Source organism: Girardinichthys multiradiatus, chromosome X, assembly GCF_021462225.1.
Source record: "Girardinichthys multiradiatus isolate DD_20200921_A chromosome X, DD_fGirMul_XY1, whole genome shotgun sequence".
Classification (NCBI taxonomy): Eukaryota; Metazoa; Chordata; class Actinopteri; order Cyprinodontiformes; family Goodeidae; genus Girardinichthys; species Girardinichthys multiradiatus.
This window is the reverse complement of record NC_061817.1, coordinates 2,646,654-2,670,699: the sequence shown is the minus strand read 5'-3', so window position 1 is coordinate 2,670,699 and position 24,046 is coordinate 2,646,654. Positions and strand designations below refer to the sequence as shown.

The window sequence follows — 24,046 nt, the reverse complement described above, 5'->3', positions numbered from 1 at the left end:
CTTGCAAGCAGTAATATCTGCAGTATCTGTACGTTGCATTCTGCAAAACCTCGGCGACTAAAATGAGCTGAATGGACTTGATTCCCACTACAAACATGAAAAGTGTTGTTTTGATTTTATGTGCATCCATCCTTATTTGCTAGCAGCAGGTGAGATCCTACAAAGTGACAGCGTGCCAATAGGGGGAGGGGCATGAAGCCGCCTGTGAGCCATTTGACAGCTACTCCTTTACAGTGTTCTTTAATCCTATAAAATGAAAAATTTGAAACTCCAAGTGAAGTTTTTGGATGACTGACAATTAAAAAAGTCATTCCAGTCTCCTACCCCCATTCAGCTAAAATCTTGATTTTAACACAAAAATGAGAAATATGTGCCACAACACCTTCCAGTCATTCAGGCTTAAAGAGATAAGCTGTCCAGTTTATATGAGGACCTTCAGATGTTTGTTAAGTCTTATCTCTAAATCAGTGAAACAAATTTGGCACATTATTTTCAATATTGGCACATTTACTATTGAGACAGGTCTGAAATTACTCATAGGCTCATTTACAATATTACTTAAAAAATGACACTTGAAATAAATGCTATATAAATCAAAGGCGTCATGTAAACATTCAGATGTGCTCAAACAGACAAACTAAAGTATTAGAAGAAGCAAAATCGAATCACAGCAAGAAGCAGTGCCTGAGAATATTCTAGTTCCGCTAAGTAAAGTCGGTGTGACTGGTTCATATCCGACTTCCTAAACTTAGCTTTGTTGAAGTTCGGAATTAATCTCCTTCAGTCTGAAGGGGAGGCCTGCAGGGTTTTTAAACCAACTAGAAGGTCTTATTTTGCCCATTTAAGCCACTTGTACAGTGGTAGTGCTAACCTGCCAAATGCAGTTTTAATTGAATTTCAAATTCACGAATAAATTATTAACTCCATAGGAAAATTAAAAGCTGTTGTAGCTCATATTAAAAGTAACAGAGCTACTCCAACCCGCTGCCACCTTGAGCGGCGCAATTCTAGAACTGTGAAGAAGTAAATACGAAGTGTTAAAAGGGGTCTCTGAATGCTAGCTTACGTAATATTATATAGTACAAAATATTCTTTGTAACACTAAATAATCAGAAGAACTAATATTTTGTAAAATACTGTTTCATTAATAAATGCATTACTAAATTAGTTGGCAGCTGCTCGTAGTATAATAAGAAGAGGCATTATGATAAGAAACAAGTTCATCGTTGAAATATCATTAGTATTTCTGACAAAGGTCGTAGCAAACATCAGTAACTGTAGACGTCAGCAAATCAACCATCCCCTCAGGCAACATCACACTGAAGAAACACAGAACTGACAATCCTGCCTTCTTTCTAAACAGCATGAAACTGTGGTCAAAAATTAAAACTGAAAATATCTCTTCATAAAGATATTATTGATGTCTAAATGTGTGAAGTTGTGATTCATCAGATCTGCTAACCAATCCTGACTTTCAGCATGTTTGCTTAGATCAGAATTTATATGAAGCGAATGAGCTAAAACAGTTCAATGCATATTTTTTGGGATCAAATGTTAGAAAAAGGAAGTTCATTCCCAATCCAGTGTTTGGAGGAATGGCTGAAATCTTTCATTCCAACTTTCAAATACAGGGAATTAGGAAGATGGTGTCATGGCCACCACTACACTAACACAAATGTGTGTGTGTGTGTGTGAATGTGAAATATTTAATTCTTAATCTCTAGGATGGAAGGATTGTGATCAAGAATGGCCAGAATGATTTTGTCCATATATTGCCTCAAACGCAGGTTGATCTCTTCCTGTTCTTTCAGAGCATCAACAAGCTGAAAGAGAAACAAGAGAAATAAATCTAATGATTCAATTCTAACAAACAACAATAAACACTCCATCCATCAGACTAACCTCATCTCTTGAAGCATTGTCAATCTCAGCAGCAAGGCACTGGGCCTTGGTGTGGCAGGAAAAAAGGTTCTTTGCCTCATACAAACTCAGACTCAGAATCTGAGCATTAAGGTCATCGTTCTGGTCTCTGAGCTTGAAGTTCTCCTGAAAAAGTTCAGACAACAGTGTTTTCTAGTGAATTCTGGGTGAAGGTTGTAATCAGATCTGAGTGCAACAAAATCTGTGAGACCAAAGATTCAAACCTTTATAAAGATGTTTTTAGTTACTGATTTTATGGTTTTAGTCTAAGACACAGTTTCACTTGGTATTAACGTGCATCTACACTGGTTCAGATGTTAGTAGACAAGACTCAGTATGACTCCTCACATCTAGTCTTTATATTCCACCTAATAATGAGACAGTAACACAGTGGGCTATCAAGAGCATCATTATTCATGATATTTACACAGTTGTTTATTTGATTCATAATTTTGTGGAAATATTTCTCATGCAAAACACCTGGACAATAGATTGTTTTTACGTTGCCATGGGAGTCTTACATGCAAAGGGTGGACGACGACATTCTTATTCATGTCCTTCAATGTGCTTTTCCTTAGGATCATTGTAAATATTAATATTTGTTTCAAATAATCTTGAAAAGACAAAACATAAATAAAATGATCAAGTTTTAATTGTTATGCTTTGCCTTTGAGATTTAAATAAGTAAAAGGTGCTGTTTAAATGAAATGTACTGTGTGTAAAACACTTATAAGTTTAACAGGCAACATATGAAAAAAGTAAAGTAAAATCAAAATGTGTGAGCTAACAAAGCTCGATGTCAGCGCAATGACATAAAACAAGACATGACTGAAGCATTTAACCGTGGTCAGACGCTCTACAGACCTTTACTGCAAACATGGAGCTAGCTGCGTAAACGTTGCTGCTGTAGAGCTCAGATTGTTGTTACCGATTAGAAAAGGAGTATTTTATAAGGTGACAAAAGCAGGCACAAACAGCTCCAAACACAAACCTCAAAACAAAAATCCCACTGAGTGCTTTCATTCATTAGGGACTCCAACAATACAAACAAGAAATGCTGAACTACAATTTATTATGTGAGTGAGAGTTTAACTGTTGCCATTTAATCATATCAAACCTTATGAAAAGTTTTTTTTTAGGAAAATAAAATTGTAGCTTAACACATCTGTGTATGAATTATGATGCTAACTTCCTAACTCTTAAGGGTTTGGAAGATTCATACATTTTGATAAAACATAGCGATGATGCACCAACTTGTTTAACACTATTTGAAGTCCTTAAAAACCCACTGAAGATCTGTAACAGGTTCAATAAATCATTTGGTACAAAGATTGTGGTTGGGCAACAGATGAGGTGAGCAGGAGGCTTGAGAAAAAAAGTAAAGAAACATGATCAAATACTGCATCATACCTACTTTAACCTGATTTGATTTTCTTTACTTTTAAGTTTAAAGAACCAATTTGACAATTTGTGGAATTAATGTTTTTGCTAAAATCTAATCAAAAAGACTACATTTGACAGCCTTTTAGTGAAAGAAAGCATAAAGACTAACAGGATGACTAATGTAACACTTTGATATTAAAATAACAGAAAAACAAGGCTGAGTGTTTTCTGTTTATAGACCTGTTTCAGTCTCTTGACTTCAAGCTCCATTTCAGTCTCTCGGTTCTTGGCATTATATTCAGACAGCCCTTTGCCCTTCCCAGGATGCTCCATTTCCAACTTGAACAACTGCAGATGCTCCAGCTCCCGACGAAGATCATCAATTAACTGCAAAAAGAAGAGACAAAGTCTTGGGTAAAATTTACTTTTTTGGTAACTTATTAAACTAAAAAATACTTTTTTTATGCCAAAGGAAATTAGTAACTCCAACTATCCAAGTTTATTCAAAGAGTCACTAGAGATGGTAATTTTCTTAAGGCAGGAAGAATCTCCTGAAGTGGTCAGTACTACATCTGTTCTGATGGAGTCACTGTTGTATTACAGTCACATGAGGAGGATACTCAGGGTTGTCTATTATGTTCTTCATTTTATGAAGCACCCTTCTTTGTAAAAACATCAATAGGGGCTCCAAAGCAGCCTCAAAAACAGAGCCAGCCTTTTTCATTTCTGCAGATGACAGGTGTCTGAGTTGTGCTGAGATACGCAGAGTGAAAAGGGATGGTTAGCGTACAGTCCTCTGAGGTTCTCATGTGGTGCCCCAAAGTATGTAGTTGCATCTCTGCTGCCACCACCACAACACATCACCCTTCAGTCTCACAAACTGTACTCTGTCAGGTAGTCTTTGATCCTGGCAAATATTGAGGCCTTCACCTAAATCTTTTGGAGTTTGTGACAAAGTAGATCAGGTTTAAATTGTGTTAAAACTGGAAAAATCAGAGAACATGAACCTCACAGTGCTGCTGGCTTTGTCCAGATGACAGTAGGTTTGTGGAATCAAGTGTATGATGGCATATTCAACTCTAACTCCATGAGTATAAGCAAGCTGTAGGTGTTCCTCATATGTGCTTGTTTGCTTGCTCAGATGAACAAACAGGACTCTCTCTGATCTTTGTGATGTGGGATGTCAGGGCAACAGGTCTATAGTCATTGAGGACTGATGGATGAGCTTTTTGATACCAGAACAAGGATGGATGTCTTCTAAAGCACAGGGACCCTCTTTTGGGTCAGGCTAAGTTGAAGAGGTGATCCAGAATCCCGCATAGCTGGTCCATACAGTTCTTCAGGACTCTGGGGCTGACATTAGGTAGAACTGCAGGCTTGTTCTGGTTCAGTCTCTCCAGCTGCCTCTTCACCTGACTTCTAGAGACACACAGGCGAGTAAGGGGGAGGCCAAGAGAGCAGAAGGATCCATGGCTGAGGTAGTACATAAAACATGTAAGGTGTTACAGAAAACCTGTGGGTAAAAGGAGGGTGGGAGTTCTGCTTGGCTGGAGGCGAGCCAGAAGGATACTGAGCTTGTTCCTAAATTGAACCTATTGAAGAATGTGTTCAGTTCATTGGCTCTGTCAAGAATTCAATCTACCTGATACTCAATCTACTTGAAGCCTGTGATCTTCTTCATCCCTGACAACACATCTCTTACATTCTTCTGCTGGAACTTTGTTAGGGGTTTGAAAACTTTTGTATTGTTTATCACTCATGTCTGCTCTAAGTGCTTTTCCCTCCTTACATGTCACAGAAAGGGAGATGGGGAGAGGAATGTGTTATGCTTTTATCAGCAACATCTAGGGACTGGTACCGAGTCATCACTCCCTCTCTCTGTTTAAAATCAAGACACATGAACCCTAACCTTTTTGACCCCCCCCCCCACACACACACACATACACACACACACACACACACACACACACACACTGAATGTTTGTTCAACTGTGTGTGAACCAGCATGTATAAATAAAGAGAGAAGGGTGCCAACACTTTGTAGTCTGTACTGCAGAGCTACCCTTGCAAGTAAATTGACTGGATCGTTCTTGCCTCTGAGTTGATTAAATAATACCTAACAAGCTTGCTCTCCAGGTTCCTCCTGTACACCTCCCTGCTGTCTCTAATCTTCACTTTACGTTGCTTCTCTATACTCCTCAATAATTCCCTGTCTCCCTCCCAGAAGGTTAGGGAGGGAGACAGGTCACTGGTGATCCAGGATTTGTTACTGGGCATTGGGAGGAGCATCCCACTGATCTGGTTTGGTTGGTGTTGTCCACACAGACATTTATGTAGTTAGTCACACATTCAATCATGGCATCGATGTGTTCTCCATGTGGAGGGGAGAGTCTAGTCTGAGTCTATTCTAGTCTGAAGCCTGAAAGACCCTGAGGAGCTTCTTTTGCTTCCTAGAACCATCTTTTCATAGTTCTTTTCATGACAGGTGGCCTCTTAACAAGGGGTCTATACACTAAGCAGAGAAAAACAAGGTTTTGATCTGAATTACCAAGAAGAGGTCTTGCACAGGAGGTGTCTGCCTCCTTGACGTTAGCATAAAGTAATTTTTTTGTTTTTTGAAATGTTGAAAGTGTAGCAGAGAGTAAGGCATGGTTAAAATCCCCAGATATTGCTACAAATGCATTGGGGTGTTGTGTCTGCTGCATAGCAACAACTGGGACGATGATATTCAATGTAGAGTCAGCAACACCCGATGGCAGAATGTATGCTGTAGCTAATATAGCACTGGTCAGTTCGCTAGGTAAATATTGACAAAAACTTACTGCCAGAATTTCAATATCCAGGCTGCAGAGACGATATTTCACAGTAGCTTGTCCTGGATTACACCATCTGTTGTTAACAAGCACTACTAATCCACCTACTTTGCTCATGACACTCTTCTTTAAATCTCTGTCTACTGGTACAATTGGAACGCAAAGTGAGGCTGGAGTCTGGGATATGATCCTATAGCAACATCTAGTAAAATACATAATACTGCAGTCTCAATACTATGGCTAGGCCCTTGCTTGTACTTGAAGGTTTGATTATTATTATTTAAGTCAATAATCTGCAATCTTGTGTCTCGCTATTCACTAAAGGTAACCAGTGAGAGACAAAGTGAGCCTCACCTCCTGCATGGCCTCTTTTTCTTTCTGAAACTCATGGCGGTTTTGCCAGAGCTTATCCATTATCTTTCTGTACAGGTCCACCTCATCTTTCAGCCTTAGACTAGTGTCCTCCAGTTTGTCCGTCATCCTTTGCTTTTCCTGCAGCGTGAAAAGAAGATAAGGAAGATTGAATGCAACAAAGGGGAATTACTGTTATCTATCTGAAGCAGACTCTCAGCATTTGATCAAATCAGGAAACCTTAAAAGACAGGCAAAAAGTATTGCTATATTACCTAGAGATGTTTACAAGTCATTTTTCCAAGTCCAAGTTAAAACTCAATTGATTGATGGCCAAGTTCAAGTCAAGTTTCAAGTCCTCGCCCCAATTCAGAGCCAAGTCTTAAGTGTCACGGACTGGTTTTGGGTTGGGCCAAAGCGCAGACAAGAGCTTGGTAGCAGCATTGTGAAATCCAGAGATTTATTCAAAATATCAAAACGTAACAAAAAACACACTGCAGGTACTGACCAGAGTGGAATCCAAAACTTACAAGGCTGAACACTGCAGGATCATGGCATGGACGAGGGTAGCGAGTGTTAGCGAGTTGTAACACAAGGAACCCACAAAACATAATGAAACAAACCAACTAATATGCAGAAAGAGAACAAAGCCAGGTAATCAAAGGAACTAAGGACAGGTGAGGCAAGAAGGCAGGAAGGCAGAGGGAACAGTTGAACCTAATACAACTAATTAACAAGACACCGAGCAGACCTAAAACAAAGATAAATAAAACATAAGAATCAAGAATAAACATGAACTAAAGGAAATTGAGAAATTTGAGGGAACACAACAACCTAAGGCCTAAACACTTAACAAAATAGGAACCAAAAGGGAACCCTAACTAAAAAGTAAACAAACCTAAACAAACACTGACTGAACCAAACTGAGGATGAAGCAGAGGAAACGAGGACTAGAATAAAAGTAAACAATAACTAAAGCTAATCTATAAAGGAGGAACTAGAGAACAAAGATAAACTAGAGGAACAAGGCTAAGAAGGACCGGAGACCTAATAATAATGAAACCATCCTAAGAACAGGAAAGCAACACCAAGGGAACAAAGGGTGAGAGAACACACTGGGAGGCAGAAGAAAACCAGAACTGTAGGAAAAACAGAAAACATGAATACAAAACCATAAACAAGAAACCTCTAGTTAACAGTAAACAAAACAAAACCGAAGTCCAAAATGTCACATCCTAACATTAAGTCTCTCATGTCTCTCAAGTCTCCAATCCAAAACATCTAGGTCACCTCTAACCCAGCACTGCTTTAGGTTAGGATTCCAAACCTTTTCTGTTTGTCCTAACGCCTAAATTACCAAATTAACATGTGATAATAATCTTTAAATCTATTACTTGTCATAAACAATTATTTCTTAATATTTTACATTTAATACTTGCAGAAAACTATGAATGGCTGCTTCACATTATTTTTGATCAATAGGCATCTTTTCTCTAAGAAACATAATGTGGAATTTTTGAATGAATGAAATAAAGTGTGTTTCTATCTTTGCAATGACTAAGGTAACACTTGTTTATTCCTCTCTTCATATTTTCTACTCCTTCGTGATATGTTGCACTAAAAAAGGTTTAGAGGGTTTTCTCCTGACTAAATTTGTAATAATATTGGAAAACCATTTTGTAAATCCACCTTTAAAGCCTTTGTTCTGAATTCTGGAAAGTAAAGATGCTTTAATGTGTGGTATAAATTGCAGCATAATGAATGAGGCAAAGTGTAATAAGTAATTAAAAGAGTGTTGAAATTCTGAATGAATGAAACTGGGATTGCTTTTATTTTGATATATCCAGCTGGAAGTGTCTTTGTAATGACACAGTACGCTTAACAGTGAGAGAATGTTAGAGGTAAATTACGTATATTTTGTTCTGAAATGATCCAAACTCATTTAATACAGCATTCAGTTGGATAGACATTCATATGGTCATTAATATGAAGCTATAACTAAGTGCCTGAGGAGATTGTAAGAAGTCAATATCCCATAATCCATGAATGTCACTGGCTAATAATCAAGCTCGTCCTTTCACAGTAAAATATGCTGCATTCTGTAGCTCACATACCAACTTCCTTACACTCTTTATTACATGAGAGGACTAGGTGTCCAAGTCAAGACTAAGATATTTAGGGCACAAGTCTAAGTCATTTCTCAAGTCTTTAAACTTTCCAGTCCTAAACTTGGGCAGCCATCTCTGATGTTCCTTTGGGTCCATGACTCATTCCAGGCAGACTTTTAGTCATGAAAGGAATTCTGAGCAATATCAAATACAAACTACAGCTTTAAATTACTTGTATTGACTGAAAAAAAAAACTAATCTAAATAAAATCTGAACCAAAAAAACAAAAATAAATAACATGAATAACAAAGCAACTGGACTTCCGTTCATTTTGCTCCTTATCCGAAGGACTTTCTTAATTCAAAGCTAGTGAGGAAGAAGTTCCAAAGTTTTAAGCTGTTTGGGACGTGCCGCTCTGCACATCTAAATCCACATGCAGATTACATTCCGCTAACAACAGGGTGTTGTTAGTGCCGTTGTTAGCCCGAATCACTGAGGGATGTTCTGGTCACATGCAAGGTGTGAACTGGTTTGAAACTGACTGGGCATCAGGCTTAATGCTGAACTGTATGTTTTTGACAGCTGAAATCTGAGGCCTCCTCCTCCGTTTTAAGAGTTGTTTATTCTAGACTGAAGTAAATGGTTTTCTCCACTCCTGTCTCAAACCATCTATCTTCTCTATTCAAAATATGAACATTTTGGTCCTCAAAAGTGTGTCTCTTATCCTGGAGGTGCACAGATGATACTTGTCCTCCTGTGTATGTGGAGAGGCTGTTTAGTTTCTTCAAATGTAGAGGTCTTGGAGAAACTGAACTGTGAATTTAGATGTGCAGAACAGCACATCCCAAACAGCTTAAAAGCCTGGAACCTCTCCCTCCCTAGCTTTGAATTATGAAAGCTCTTGAGATGAAGAGCCAAATGTCAACTACAAGAACAGGAGTCCAGTTGCTTTGTTTTGGGTTTACCATATCCTGACTGAAATTACTGAACATCTTCACCAGCATATACGGTATATAATCGGGAAATTTCTAATGTGCAAAAATGGACCTCCAGACAGGTCAGTGTTGGGATGAATTTCTTTGACAGCGTCAAAAATGCCACTAAAAGCAGAATCAGTTTGACTCACCTGGTCCATTTTCTCAGATTGAGACTTGAGCCTGCTCACATTAATTTTCATCTCTCCATTCTCCTCTTCTAACTGATGGACCCTGTTGAAAAGTTGGCATAGAAATTCAAATTGCTCATTTTAGTTTAGGGTGACTCTCTTAGGCCTTGAGCCCATTAAAATGATTGGTTATCAATACAGAGAAAGAATGAATTCCAATTCCAAATTACTTTTCACATGTTTGCAATTTAAAAGGTGAAAAAAAAACTAAATTGATATCCCAAAGGACTTGCAACTGTGATTGTAGTGAAAGTACATGACACACTTTTCTTATTATTATTTTAAAAACATTTGAAAACTAGCCATAATTTCCTTCTGCATTACTTTGTGTTAGTCTATCACATAATATCCCAAAAACCACTCCATGGATTAATGGGTATTACATTACAAATTGTGAAAAAGAAGTTCAAGGGGTATAACTTTGAAAGGCATTGAACATAAAATTGTGAGATTCTATATTAACACAGGTGAAATAAACTTGTATTGTTCGGTATGCGGAAAACTGTCTGACAACTTCAGCATCCTCATCAGCCTGGTGCAGATTGATAAAGAAAGTACCTTAGACCTCACTGGAAATACCACTGGCAATGACCTGAAACATTTTATTCTGGATGCTCTTGGTTAAAAGGAACGTCTGAGTTTGTCCGAACATGTTTAAGGATTCTGGCAATACTGTAATTTCCTATTCAACATGTTTAAAAAAGTACCTGCAACAGAGCAGGTCTATCTCTGTGTTTCTGTCTCTTTCCATCTTGCTGTAGGCCTCCCGGTGCCTCTTCATCTCCTCTCCCAGGGTCTCTGCAGCCTTAGTCTCAGCATCTTTGACCTGCTCTTCAAGCTCATGCACTCTGAGAGGCAAACAGTTTTTTCTTGATGAGGTTACAATGAGCGAATAAATTTACTGATCATACTTAGATCAGGAAATGTGATCATTGCAAATGCATTAAATGTTCACATAGGAAAAACATGAAATTATCGTGGAGATGATGAAACCTCCCAATTCACCAATGAAAGACATAATGTTTTAAATGTTCTGAACCTACAAAACCTTTACACAAATGTCAAAAAACAAAGTTACAAATGTTAAACATACATTTCTGATCATATAGTTTTGTAGGAGTAAATCTGACCAACTAAAGAAGAAGCTAAATCTTCAAGCATGTCCTAGATCATTTTCCCACCTGTGAACTAGGTGGGTGTTCTCCTGTTTGAGTTTAGACTTGAGGTCACTGTTGGCCAGACTGTCACTCTCCAACTCTGTCACCTTCTTCTCCAGATAACTGACCTAAGCGAGACAAGCAGAGGGACCACAATCCATGTTCTATGTTCAATCAAATGTCAATGATGGTCTGCATACCATTAGAAAGATTTGTTATATACTGTAGTGTTTGTAATATGTAAAATAGATAGCTCAGAGATGGGCCAATAAATTCAGAATCAAGCAAATTTTCATTGATCCTTCCATCTGTTTGGTGATTGGAAGGTCAAATACTGAAAAGTTAAATCTCATCATATTGCACCATATTCAGTCAATAAATGCATCAACCAAAAACTTTGATGTACTTTGTACAAGTTTTAACAAGAATCAGAAAGGTTAAAGACAGATAGGGATGATTATTAATCTCTTTATTTCCTGTTGTATTTAAAACTAGCACCTTTATCAAAGAACCTGCAGCTCCTTTTTTTTATTTTAGGTATGTTAGTCATTTACAAAAAGTAAAAAAATCAGAATCGGTCAAAACTGGAATAAGCATTAAAGACCAAAAAGAAAAAGTGGAGATAAGTATTGGCCAAGAAAAGCCTGGTCAGTGCATCTCTAGTTATAATGTTGCTAAGCTTAAATAGGCACAAAAGCGTGGGAAAGCTAACCAGAAAAATGCTATGTGGACAGACGCCTATAACAACTTTTATATTTAAAGAACAAAAAGTATTTTAGGCACTAAAAGTTGAGTGATTTACACAACTGTATTTAAAGAAATATGCCGTATAGCTGCAAATCACTTTTAAAAGCATTAGGAACTAAAATAAAGTCAAGTGAATTATTTATGCATTTGGAAAATCATTTTCACAATTATATTACAATGTGTCATAATTGTATATTGTGAAATCTAGATTTAATTGCAATTGTGTGTGTGTATGTGTGTGTGTGTGTGAGTGATGTACTTTCTCTGTGATGTCAAGGTCACAGGAGTCAATGCTGTCTGTGAACAGATCCTCTGTGCTGCTGCCCTGACTGGAGTCAAAAACACCATGGTTGGCCTGGAACAGCTGACTGCAGGAAGGGGAAAATAAATATGATTACTCATTAGACAATGAGGGAATACACCAGAACACACATAATGTCTTTTCTCCAAATAGTCAGCATAAACTTTAGCTAAATAACCACAGATGCATTTAACATCTGCTACAAAAAAGTAAGATTAGGTCATCAGTAAGAACGTCATTTACTCACCGTCCAAATGCTGTGCTGGAAATCTTTCTATTAGGGCTGAAACACAATGAGAAAATTAGTCTCTTACAAGCTAAAGATGACAGTTTTTTATCATCTGTTTTACAATACAGAGAACATTGCTGCTTAAACAAACAAACTACCACTCATGTTTTTAATACTTGTCTTATAATGACTATTCTGCAGTCAATAATCTATGTTTCAATTCTCTTTGGATCTGAGTTTAACAACTGCAGTAACTCACACATATAAATGTTCCAACCCATCATCCCACCTGTTCTGAATGTAGTTGCCACAGAAACGATTCAGGCTTATGTGTGTTGATCTGGCTGCACCATTTGGTGCCAGAAATGCATAAGATGGTGGGTTTTGTGTGGATGGCTGCGCATGTCTAACAGTTAATCTGAGCTTTGTTAAGTGATGATAATGTGATAAGGAATCAGCAGCCAAGGTGTCTTGGCCATGGTTCCGGTTCAAGTAAGTCTACAGATCAAAGATGTGAGTGCAATACATTAATTACATTATTCATTAATAGTGCTTTCTCTACCTGTTTGCCTTGAGGTTTCTCAGGCGAGCCTCTAGGTCGTTGAGAAGATTTACTTTTTTGCAGCACTGAGAGCAGTAGATGTCGAGCAGATCACTGTTGTACAGCTGCTGCATCTTCTGAGGAGTGTGCCCAGCACTGTATTTGAAGAAGAAAACATCCACACATAACAAAATTAAGTCAGAGAACTTATAGAGCTGCTGACTAAGGAATAAATCACAAACAATAAACCAAAGCTCCTGCATGTATACAATAGCATGAAAAGCTTTAGATCAAACATAAATTAGTGAGGAAAAAAAAAAACCTTTGTCTTCCACCAACTCTGGTTTATACAGTATTTTAACGGAAGATCTGTTGGTTAAAACACTTCAGAAGGCTTCTCTTCACATTGCTTACATAACTGGATATCTGGACCTTCCAGTTTTCTGTGTTTAAGGAGGATTTATAGAGATCCACAGAGAAATTGACTGATGAAAAAGATTAGCCAGTTTGCAGCTTGAGCATTCCTGACCGTTGACAGAGCGATCAGAAACTAAAAAGTTTGATCTTTATCTGGTGGTGCTGACAACAACACTGCTTGGTGTGGATGTGGTTACTGAGGGAAGGAAGACTCAAAATTAGCTCCTTCATTACCAGTGAGGTGTTTTAAACAAAGGAAGAGAAGAGATGTACAGGAGTTGGACAATGAAACTGAAACACCTGGTTTTAGACCACAATAATTTATTAGTATGATGTAGGGCCTCCGTTTGCGGCCAATACAGCGTCAATTCGTCTTGGGAATGACATATACAAGTCCTGCACAGTGGTCAGAGGGATTTTAAGCCATTCTTCTTGCAGGATAGTGGCCAGGTCACTACGTGATACTGGTGGAGGAAAACGTTTCCTGACTCGCTCCTTCAAAACACCCCAAAGTGGCTCAATAATATTTAGATCTGGTGACTGTGCAGGCCATGGGAGATGTTCAACTTCACTTTCATGTTCATCAAACCAATCTTTCACCAGTCTTGCTGTGTGTATTGGTGCATTGTCATCCTGATACACGGCACCGCCTTCAGGATACAATGTTTGAACCATTGGATGCACATGGTCCTCAAGAATGGTTCGGTAGTCCTTGGCAGTGACGTGCCCATCTAGGACAAATATTGGGCCAAGGGAATGCCATGATATGGCAGCCCGAACCATCACTGATCCACCCCCATGCTTCACTCTGGGCATGCAACAGTCTGGGTGGTACGCTTCTTTGGGGCTTCTCCACACCGTAACTCTCCCGGATGTGGGGAAAACAGTAAAGGTGGACTCATCAGAGAACAATACATGTTTCACATTGTCCACAGCCCAAGATTTGCGCTCCTTGCACCATTGAAACCGACGTTTGGCATTGGCATGAGTGACCAAAGGTTTGGCTATAGCAGCCCGGCCGTGTATATTGACCCTGTGGAGCTCCCGACGGACAGTTCTGGTAGAAACAGGAAAGTTGAGGTGCACATTTAATTCTGCTGTGATTTGGGCAGCCGTGGTTTTATGTTTTTTGAATACAATCCGGGTTAGCATCCGAACATCCCTTTCAGACAGCTTCCTCTTGCGTCCACAGTTAATCCTGTTGGATGTGGTTCGTCCTTCTTGGTGGTATGCTGACATTACCCTGGATACCGTGGCTCTTGATACATCACAAAGACTTGCTGTCTTGGTCACAGATGCGCCAGCAAGACGTGCACCAACAATTTGTCCTCTTTTGAACTCTGGTATGTCACCCATAATGTTGTGTGCATTTCAATATTTTGAGCAAAACTGTGCTCTTACCCTGCTAATTGAACCTTCACACTCTGGTCTTACTGGTGCAATGTGCAATCAATGAAGACTGGCTACCAGGCTGCTCCAATTTAGCCATGAAACCTCCCACACTAAAATGACAGGTGTTTCAGTTTCATTGTCCAACCCCTGTAAGTAGCCACAACGAAAAGGAAAATGTATTATATTAGAACATCTCGAGACATGTCTGCTGTTCATTCAGAAAGGACTCAGGCAGAACATAAAGGAGTGTGTTAAAGCGAATGGCACGTGGAATAGCCTTTTTTCCTTGAAGCTGCCATTTGATTCAACACCAAAGAATCTGCTTCACCACTTTTCAATAGTTCCAGACACTCAAATGGAGGTATAGCTAGCATTACAATTACCAGCAGTCCTTTTTCCTTTTCATTGAAAGAGATGTGTTAAAAATGATCTGAGATCAAATTCAATATTGAGGTTGGTGTGTATTTCTAGACACATTACAAACCTGGAAGGGAGTGAGGAACTCAGGTCTGAGAAGCCATTTGTCCTGCTGTCATCTTCAGGACAAGGGCTGCTGGGGCTGAAATCTACATCTACCCCCTCACCATAGTCCTCAAACTGCTCTTCTCTGGGGATGACAGGGGCAGACGCCGATCCAATCACATGTCTATGGTTGTACAGCAACAATTTTAGTCAAGATAGTTTTTCCAAACCTACAAATGGTCTCTTGTTGATTGTAACTGACCTGTCTTGTGATGTCTCTTGGGAGTCAGAGCTGAGAGCGTTTTCAACACTGCTGTCCATGTCACATTCTGCCTCAGCTCCATGCCTCGCATCATACACACGGCACTCTGGGTAAGACTGCGTATATGTGATAATTGGAGGGCCAAGCTTTACCTCACCGTTCTGCATACAAACACAATCAAACAGCATCACACCAACAGTTGTGCACAGACTGTATGTGAAGAAGGGTAAATATAAACAGAAGCACACTCAGAATTGGTGGGGTTTTTTCAGATTTTGTTTTATTGTTTTTCCATAAAATAACTGTATTCCATATAGTTTACATGATTCTGAGAGGGCTAAGGCATTAAGAATAGATCATAAAGTATTTTATTATAATAAATGCATATACATACAGTACCTTGCGAAAGTACTCGGCCCCCTTGAACTGGTCAACCTCTTGCCACATTTCAGGCTTCAAACATAAAGGTATAAAATTCTATTTTTTTGTGAAGAATCAACAATAAGTTGGACACAATTGTGAAGTGGAATGACATTTATTGGATGTGTCAAACTTTTTTAACAAATACAAAACTGAAAAGTGGGGCGTGCAATATTATTCGGCCCCTTTACTTTCAGTGCAGCAAACTCACTCCAGAAGTTCAGTGAGGATCTCTGAATGATCCAATCTTGTCCCAAATGACTGATGATGATAAATAGAATCCACCTGTGTGTAATCAAGTCTCCGTATAAATGCACCTGCTCTGTGATAGTCTCAGGGTTCTGTTCGAAGCGCAGAGAGCATCATGAAGACCAAGGAACACACCAGGCAGGTCCGAGATACTGTTGTGGAGAAGTTTAAAGCTGGATTTGGATACAAAAGATTTCCCAAGCTTTAAACATCTCAAGGAGCACTGTGCAAGCAATCATATTGAAATGGAAGGAGTATCAGACCACTGCAAATCTACCAAGACCCGGCCGTCCCTCTAAACTTTCATCTAGAACAAGGAGAAGACTGATCAGAGATGAAGCCAAGAGGCCCATGATCACTCTGGATGAACTGCAGAGATCTACAGCTGAGGTGGGAGAGTCTGTCCATAGGACAACAATCAGTCGTACACTGCACAAATCTGGCCTGTATGGAAGAGATGCAAAGATATCCATAAAAGTCTCATTTAAGGTTTGCCACAAGCCACCTGGGAGACACACCAAACATGTGGGAGAAGGTGCTCTGGTCAGATGAAACCAAAATCGAACTGTTTGGTCACAATGCAAAACAATATGTTTGGCGTAAAAGCAGCACAGCTCATCACCCTGAACACACCATCCCCACTATCAAACATGGTGGTTGCAGTATCATGGTTTGGGCCTGCTTTTCGTCAGCAGGGACAGGGAAGATGGTCAAAGTTGATGGGAAGATGGATGGGGCCAAATACAGGACCATTCTGGAAGAAAACCTGTTGGAGTCTGCAAGAGACCTGAGACTGGGACGGAGATTTATCTTCCAACAAGACAATGATCCAAAACATAAAGCCAAATCTACAATGGAATGGTTCACAAATAAACGTATCCAGGTGTTGGAATGGCCAAGTCAAAGTCCAGACCTGAATCCAATCGAGCATCTGTGGAAAGAGCTGAAGACTGCTGTTCACGAACGCTCTCCATCCAACCTCACTGAGCTCCAGCTGTTTTGCAAGGAAGGATGGGAAAGAATTTCAGTCTCTCGATGTGCAAAACTAATAGAGACAAACCCCAAGCAACTTGCAGCTGTAGTTGCAGCAAAGGGTGACGCTACAAAGAATAACATAGAATAACAGAAATAACAATGTCGTGAGTTCCTTCTAGCTGCTCATGTGGTGGGCCTGGACACCATAAACTTGATTCCAAAAAGTGGAAAAAATCACGGAGGGCATGAAAGCATCTGAATGTTAAGCTTTCTATTTACACACCTCCCAAAAATGAAGTGCAGAGTGGCAGGAAAAATTAGAAGAAAATTTGGATATATACATAGTATTTACAACTCATTATATTTCTCTTAGTTCTGCCCATCTACATTACCTCCTCTGTAACCAGGCCACACTGACTCCAGCAGAGCCAGAAGCTCTTCTTATAAACCCTAAGCCCCACCCCACAATCAGATCAGCCAACAATTAATCATTTATTTTACTATACAGAAAAACCAAAACATTAATGACACCAAAAACAATCAATATTAACTTCTTGCTTTCATTCTGAAGCTCTTGGTTTTCTTTAGTTAAAAATAAATCTACCATTAAATTTTCTGGTGGAAGAGTACTGACTTCCTTTATAAACAGAACGAAGCGTTACGCCGACTTTTACTCAAGCTGCCACAGGCAGCCAGGCAACGCTACACGAGTGAACGCAAACTTATGTCGTTAAGTTTAAATTCAAATTAAATTCAAAGATACTTTATTGATCCCCGAGGGGAAATTAGAATTCCAGTACAACTCATCCAAACATATATCATGACACAAGACAAGGATGCAGAGTACCCGGCCTTCTTGGCGTCCCTGTCGGGGGTGCTGGATAGTGCCCCTCCCAGGGACTCCATTATTCTGCTGGGGGACATCAACGCCCACGTGGGGAACGACAGTGACACCTGGAGAGGCGTGATCGGGAGGAATGGCCTCCCCAATCTGAATCCTAGTGGTGTTTTGTTATTGGACTTCTGTGCTAGTCACGGATTGTCCATGACTAGCACCCTTATGTTTGAACCATGTTCAAACATAAGGGTGTCCATCAGTGCACTTGGCACCAGGACACCCTAGGCAGGAGGTCGATGATCGACTTTGTTGTCGTATCATCAGACCTTCGGCTGCATGTTTTGGACACTCGGGTGAAGAGAGGGGCTGAGCTGTCCACTGATCATCACCTGGTGGTGAGTTGGATCTGCTGGAGGAGGAGAAAGCCGGACAGACTTGGCAGGCCCAAGCGCATAGTGAGGGTCTGCTGGGAACGCCTGGCAGAGCCCTCGGCCAGGGATGTATTCAACTCCCACCTCCGGGAGAGCTTCGACCAGATCCTGGGGGATGTTGGAGACATAGAGTCCGAGTGGACCATGTTCTCCAAATCTATTGTCGATGCTGCTGCCCGTAGCTGCGGCCGTAAGGTCTGCGGTGCCTGTCGCGGCGGCAATCCCAGAACCCGGTGGTGGACACCGGCAGTAAGGGATGCTGTTAAGCTGAAGAAGGAGTCCTATCGGCTGTGGTTGGCTTGTGGGACTCCTGAGGCGGCTGACGGGTACCGTGAGGCCAAGCATGCTGCGGCCCGGGCTGTGGCAGAGGCAAAAACTCGGGCCTGGGAAGAGTTCGGTGAGGCCATGGAGAAGGACTACCGGTTGGCCTCGAAGCGATTCTGGCAAACCGTCCGGCGCCTCAGGAGGGGGAAGCAGTGCTTTGCCAACACTGTTTATAGTGGGGGCAGGAGACTGCTGACCTCGACTGAGGACATTATCGGGCGGTGGAAGGAGTACTTCGAGGATCTCCTCAATCCTGCCATCACGCATTCCGTGGTGGAAACAGAGGCTGGGGACTCGGGGTTGGACTCTTTCATCACCCAGGCTGAAGTCACCGAGGTGGTTAAAAAGCTCCGCGGTGGCAAGGCTTCGGGGGTGGATGAGATCCGCCCTGAGTACCTCAAGTGTCTGGATGTTGTAGGGCGGTCATGGTTGACACGCCTCTTCAACATTGCGTGGCGGTCGGGGACAGTGCCTCTGGACTGGCAGACTGGGGTGGTGGTCCCCCTTTATAAGAAGGGGGACCGGATGGTGTGTTCCAACTACAGGGGGATCACACTCCTCGGCCTCCCTGGTAAGGCCTACGCCAGGGTATTGGAGAGGAGAGTCCGACCGATAGTCGAACCTCGGCTTCAGGAGGAACAGTGTGGTTTTCGTCCCAGCCGTGGAACACTGGACCAGCTCTATACCCTCTACAGGGTGCTCGAGGGTTCATGGGAGTTTGCCCAACCGGTTCACATGTGTTTTGTGGACCTGGAGAAGGCATTCGACTGTGTCCCTCGTGATGCCCTGTGGGGGGTGCTCCAGGAGTATGGAATCGGGAGCCCTTTATTAGGGGCCATCCGGTCCCTGTACGAGCGGAGCAGGAGTTTGGTCCGCATTGCCGGCACTAAGTCGGACCTGTTCCCAGTGCATGTTGGACTCCGGCAGGGCTGCCCTTTGTCGCCGGTCCTGTTCATAACTTTTATGGACAGGATTTCTAGACGCAGCCAAGAACCGGAGGGGGTCTGGTTTGGGGACCAGTGGATTTCGTCTCTTCTTTTTGCGGATGACGTGGTCCTGCTGGCCCCCTCTAGCCAAGACCTACAGCATGCGCTGTGGCGGTTCGCAGCCGAGTGTGAAGCGGCTGGGATGAGGATCAGTTCCTCCAAGTCCGAGGCCATGGTACTCGACCGGAAAAGGGTGGCTTGTCCTCTTCAGGTTGGAGGGGAGTTCCTGCCTCAAGTGGAGGAGTTTAAGTATCTCGGGGTCTTGTTCACGAGTGAGGGAAGAATGGAGCGGGAGATCGACAGACAGATCGGTGCGGCTGCCACAGTAATGGGGGCGCTGTGCCGGTCCATTGTGGTGAAGAGAGAGCTGAGCTGAAAAGCAAAGCTCTCAATTTACTGGTCGGTCTACGTTCCTACCCTCACCTATGGCCATGAACTTAGGGTCATGACCGAAAGAACGAGATCACGGATACAAGCGGCTGAAATGAGCTTCCTCCGTAGGGTGGCCGGGCACTCCCTTAGAGATAGGGTGAGGAGCTCGGCCATCCGGGAGGAGCTCGGAGTAGAGCCGCTGCTCCTCCACATCGAGAGGAGCCAGTTGAGGTGGCTCGGGCATCTATACCGGATGCTCCCTGGACGCCTTCCTCGGGAGGTGTTCCAGGCACGTCCCACCGGGAGGAGGCCCAGGGGACGGCCCAGGACACGCTGGAGGGACTATGTCTCTCGGCTGGCCTGGGAATGCCTTGGGCTCCCCCTGGAGGAGCTGGAGGAGGTGTCTGGAGAGAGGGACGTCTGGGCGTCTCTGCTGAGTCTGCTGCCCCCGCGACCCGGTCCTGGATAAGCGGAAGACGACGAACGAACGAACAAAAAGTATAAAATAACTCTAAACATTTTTATATTGTAGATTCTTCCAAATAGCCTACCTTTGCTCTAATGACTGCTTTGTTCTTGTGGCGTTCTCTCCAAGAGCTTCAAGAGGTGGTCACCTGAAATGGTTTTCCAAAGAGTCTTGAAATAACTTCCAAGAGGTTCACTGAGAGACGGCCAGAGGTTAACATTTTATCACCGCAGAGGACAGAAGGAATCTAAAATTTAAAAGTTCTTTTACAATTTCGTGTTTGCTACATAATTGCATATGTGTTCAGTCAGTTTTGATGCCTTTAGTGAGAATCTACCAGTGGCGGATGCTGGTCTTTCAAGGAGGGGAATCTCAATTTCAAGATCACTGATTTGCTCATTTGCTCATTTCGCTGTCAATCAAAAAGGGATTCAGCCTCGGACAGATCATCCAATCAGCATGCAGAAGCTGAGCGTCTGGGCCAGCCGAGGCCAGCCCACTGTCCCATAGACCCTCAGAGACGCTGAGCGTCCGATGGGCGGGACAAAGCCCAGCATTTATCCAATGACTCGTCTCGTTTCGCTGCAGCCATGGCTGCCCCATAGACCCTCAGGAACGCTGAGCGTCCGATGGGCGGGACAAAGCCCAGCATTTATCCAATGACTCGTCTCGTTTCGCTGCAGCCGAGGCTGCCCCATAGACCCTCAGAGACGCTGAGCGTCCGATGGGCGGGACAAAGCCCAGCATTTATCCAATGACTCGTCTCGTTTCGCTGCAGCCATGGCTGCCCCATAGACCCTCAGAGACGCTGAGCGTCCGATGGGCGGGACAAAGCCCAGCATTTATCCAATGACTCGTCTCGTTTCGCTGCAGCCGAGGCTGCCCCATAGACCCTCAGAGACGCTGAGCGTCCGATGGGCGGGACAAAGCCCAGCATTTATCCAATGACTCGTCTCGTTTCGCTGCAGCCATGGCTGCCCCATAGACCCTCAGAGACGCTGAGCGTCCGATGGGCGGGACAAAGCCCAGCATTTATCCAATGACTCGTCTCGTTTCGCTGCAGCCATGGCTGCCCCATAGACCCTCAGGGACGCTGAGAGTCCGATGGGCGGGACAAGGCCAGTATTTTTGCTTCGCTATTGAACTCACTGTTTAAAGCACTGTGAAGCTGCGGGAATGAGTGAGAGGAAAGCCACGTCGTTACCAGTGATAAGAAGCTGATTCTGAACAAAAGTTGAGCGCGTTGTAGTGCATATTTAGTCAATGACATCTACACACAACAGTATATATTTGATCACTTATTTTTTTTGACATTTTAGGGGAAGCTGAGCTTCCCTTGCAGTCTTAGAGCAATCGCCACTGGTATCTACATACAATTTTCAAAGGTCATAAACATTAAATAAACCAGTAAATGAGAAAGGGGTTCTAAAACTTTTGACTGGTAGTGTATGTATTTGCTATTATGCTTATTTCTTATTTTAGTAAGTATGATACTTTTCAATCATACTTGTTTCTTAAACTCAATTCTTTTCCTTTGTTTATTTAATACAAGTTATGTGTTTGCTGTTTTACTTTTCCTAACCCTCTAATTTATATGTCTAGCTACCTTTTGGCCCAGTAAGTATTTTATTCAGTCATTTATTTTATTCTATATGTATTCTTAATTTTGACAAGATTGGTCATCCATAGGGCCATAGTTCTATTAATTGACAGTTTCCCTTCGACTAAATCACTTTTTCTTCTTCAAGTAAACAACAATTTGATCAGGTATGTGAATAGCAAGATTTGTTATACAACTGTTTATTTATAATGGTAGCATGGAGTATGCCCCAGATACAAACATTAATAATACATAAATCTGTCTGGGCTCACTCTGCCAAAGGACACACCCAATCTCATGCACAAAGGACTTTCATATTTATTACCCAGTTGTTTTAATTGTTACTTAAGACAATGGCTTGTTGTTTTAGGAACATGCAGATACAGTATTTACCTACTATTTAGACTGCCTTCTAGTCATGAATGCATATTTTGTCAGGATTTGTCCGTGTTTGAGTATGTTTTTGTTATTTAACCTGGTCTGATCTTTTGTTTACGTTCTGTTTCGTGTAGCCTGTCCCACACCTGTCTCTAGTTTTCCCTGATTGTCTGGTCTTGTCGTTCATTGGTTCCCCAATGAACGACAAGACCAATGTTTGTATATATGTTCCTTGGTTCCCTTTGATCTATGCGGGTTCGTTGTCATTTCTGGTTTTCCCTGCCTGGTCTGTGAGTGAGAGTAATGAAACCTCAAACTTACCTGCATTTGTCTGGCTCCTGAGATCCTTCCTTGCACTTTGGTCCTATCTTCACTGCACAGCATGACACATTTTTGTTTGTAATGAAAAGGCGTGTAGCACCTAAAGAACCATGAACTGCTGGAAATGCTCTATTTTGATAATTACAAAAACATGATATATCTATCTAGAATAGATAAAGTAACTTAGCCTATAAGACCTGTTCCACAGCATATATTTTTAATTGTTATTAACGAAACTGGAAAAGCACAATTAAAGGCTAATTTCCATAATGCAGCTTTTTATGTCATTGGCTATAACTTTAGCTTTACAAAGAGTTTTCAGTGGGTGTTAATGAGGCAGAGAAGCTACACACACTGCGTGTGTTTATGAGCCGCCACGGTAAGTTAGCAAACAGGCTGGCTGGGCAGTAGGAGAGCTCCCTCAATGGCTTTGAGGGACAGAAACTTAAAGAACCTCTTTAAGGTTCTTTTAATGGTAGAAGATTTGGGATATTTTAGTATAACAGATTAACCTAGAACCTATTCTGATTCTAGATAAAATAAGTACTTGTGTTTGTGCAGCAATTAGCACTTCAAAAAGGTCGTGTTAAAATTTGGTCTGGGGCCTTTCTAAGTGAATTTTGCATGTTGTCCTTATGCAAGTTTTAGGAATAGGCACTATAAATAATATGACAGAAAATTGGATTTCTTCAGCAAAATGTTTGTATCTAATCAGCACACTCGAGCAGGATTTGACGACATGCATTTCTTTAGTTTAAAACCTGATAGACATACAACCATAAATGAAGTTACATTTTAATTTCAACATTTACTCACTATTATGTTTCTCTACCAATAAAAATTATCCAAACACAAAGCAAATGTACAAGTGTATGCATGTATTCAAACATTTACATCACTTAAACCACTGTTTTGGTATTGTAGAGGATCTTTGTCAGGACAAGACCACACCATCTCTCTCCCTTTAGCTCCTGTTGCTAAGCAACTACGTAGCTGTGCTGATCTCTTGCAGGGCTATGAGTAACCACCCCATCACGGCAAAAACATCATGTTTAACAGCCTATTCACACCGACCATTATCCTTTAAGAATTAGATAGATGAGGGTGTCAACATATACTGCCCATTTACCAACTTCTAATACAACTGGGCTGACATTATATTAAACCCTATAGATTAAGAATGGGATACAACTCAAGTGATGTGTTTGAAGGCAGACATGTATGTGTAGATGAAGTGTTTCAGTTTTGTGTCCTAGAGCTGTGATTTCTTGTCTTTCAACTGTATTTACAGTTAGAAAATCAGGATCCCCATCAATACAAAGGTGTACCTGATAAATGTAGCCATTGTCTGTGACTGACTGATGCCGGGATGTCAGACTCCGAGGACAAACAGCAATCTTTAATATCTCTTCAAAACCTGCAGCAGCAAGAGGAGGAT

At 41.6% G+C, this 24,046-nt stretch overlaps 1 protein-coding gene across 2 annotated transcripts in view; it reads right to left on the bottom strand.

The window, feature by feature from the left end:
• Positions 1–234: 234 nt before the first annotated feature.
• Positions 235–24,046, bottom strand: part of LOC124863595 (rab11 family-interacting protein 4A-like) — a 35,153-nt gene continuing 11,341 nt past the window's right edge. Inside the window, exons 3-15 of one of the 2 annotated variants that reach the window (XM_047358049.1) lie at positions 23,937–24,025; positions 15,249–15,409; positions 15,009–15,131; positions 12,737–12,871; positions 12,193–12,228; positions 11,904–12,012; positions 10,922–11,025; positions 10,448–10,588; positions 9,702–9,783; positions 6,471–6,608; positions 3,544–3,690; positions 1,903–2,046; positions 235–1,823 (exon numbers count right to left, since the gene is read on the bottom strand). In XM_047358049.1, coding sequence (XP_047214005.1) covers positions 1,707–1,823; positions 1,903–2,046; positions 3,544–3,690; positions 6,471–6,608; positions 9,702–9,783; positions 10,448–10,588; positions 10,922–11,025; positions 11,904–12,012; positions 12,193–12,228; positions 12,737–12,871; positions 15,009–15,131; positions 15,249–15,409; positions 23,937–24,025 — 1,526 coding nt within the window. In that variant the 3' untranslated portion in view covers positions 235–1,706. Of the gene's footprint in view, positions 1,824–1,902; positions 2,047–3,543; positions 3,691–6,470; positions 6,609–9,701; positions 9,784–10,447; positions 10,589–10,921; positions 11,026–11,903; positions 12,013–12,192; positions 12,229–12,736; positions 12,872–15,008; positions 15,171–15,248; positions 15,410–23,936; positions 24,026–24,046 lie in introns of both variants that reach the window. The other variant, XM_047358048.1, reaches the window with a different exon arrangement.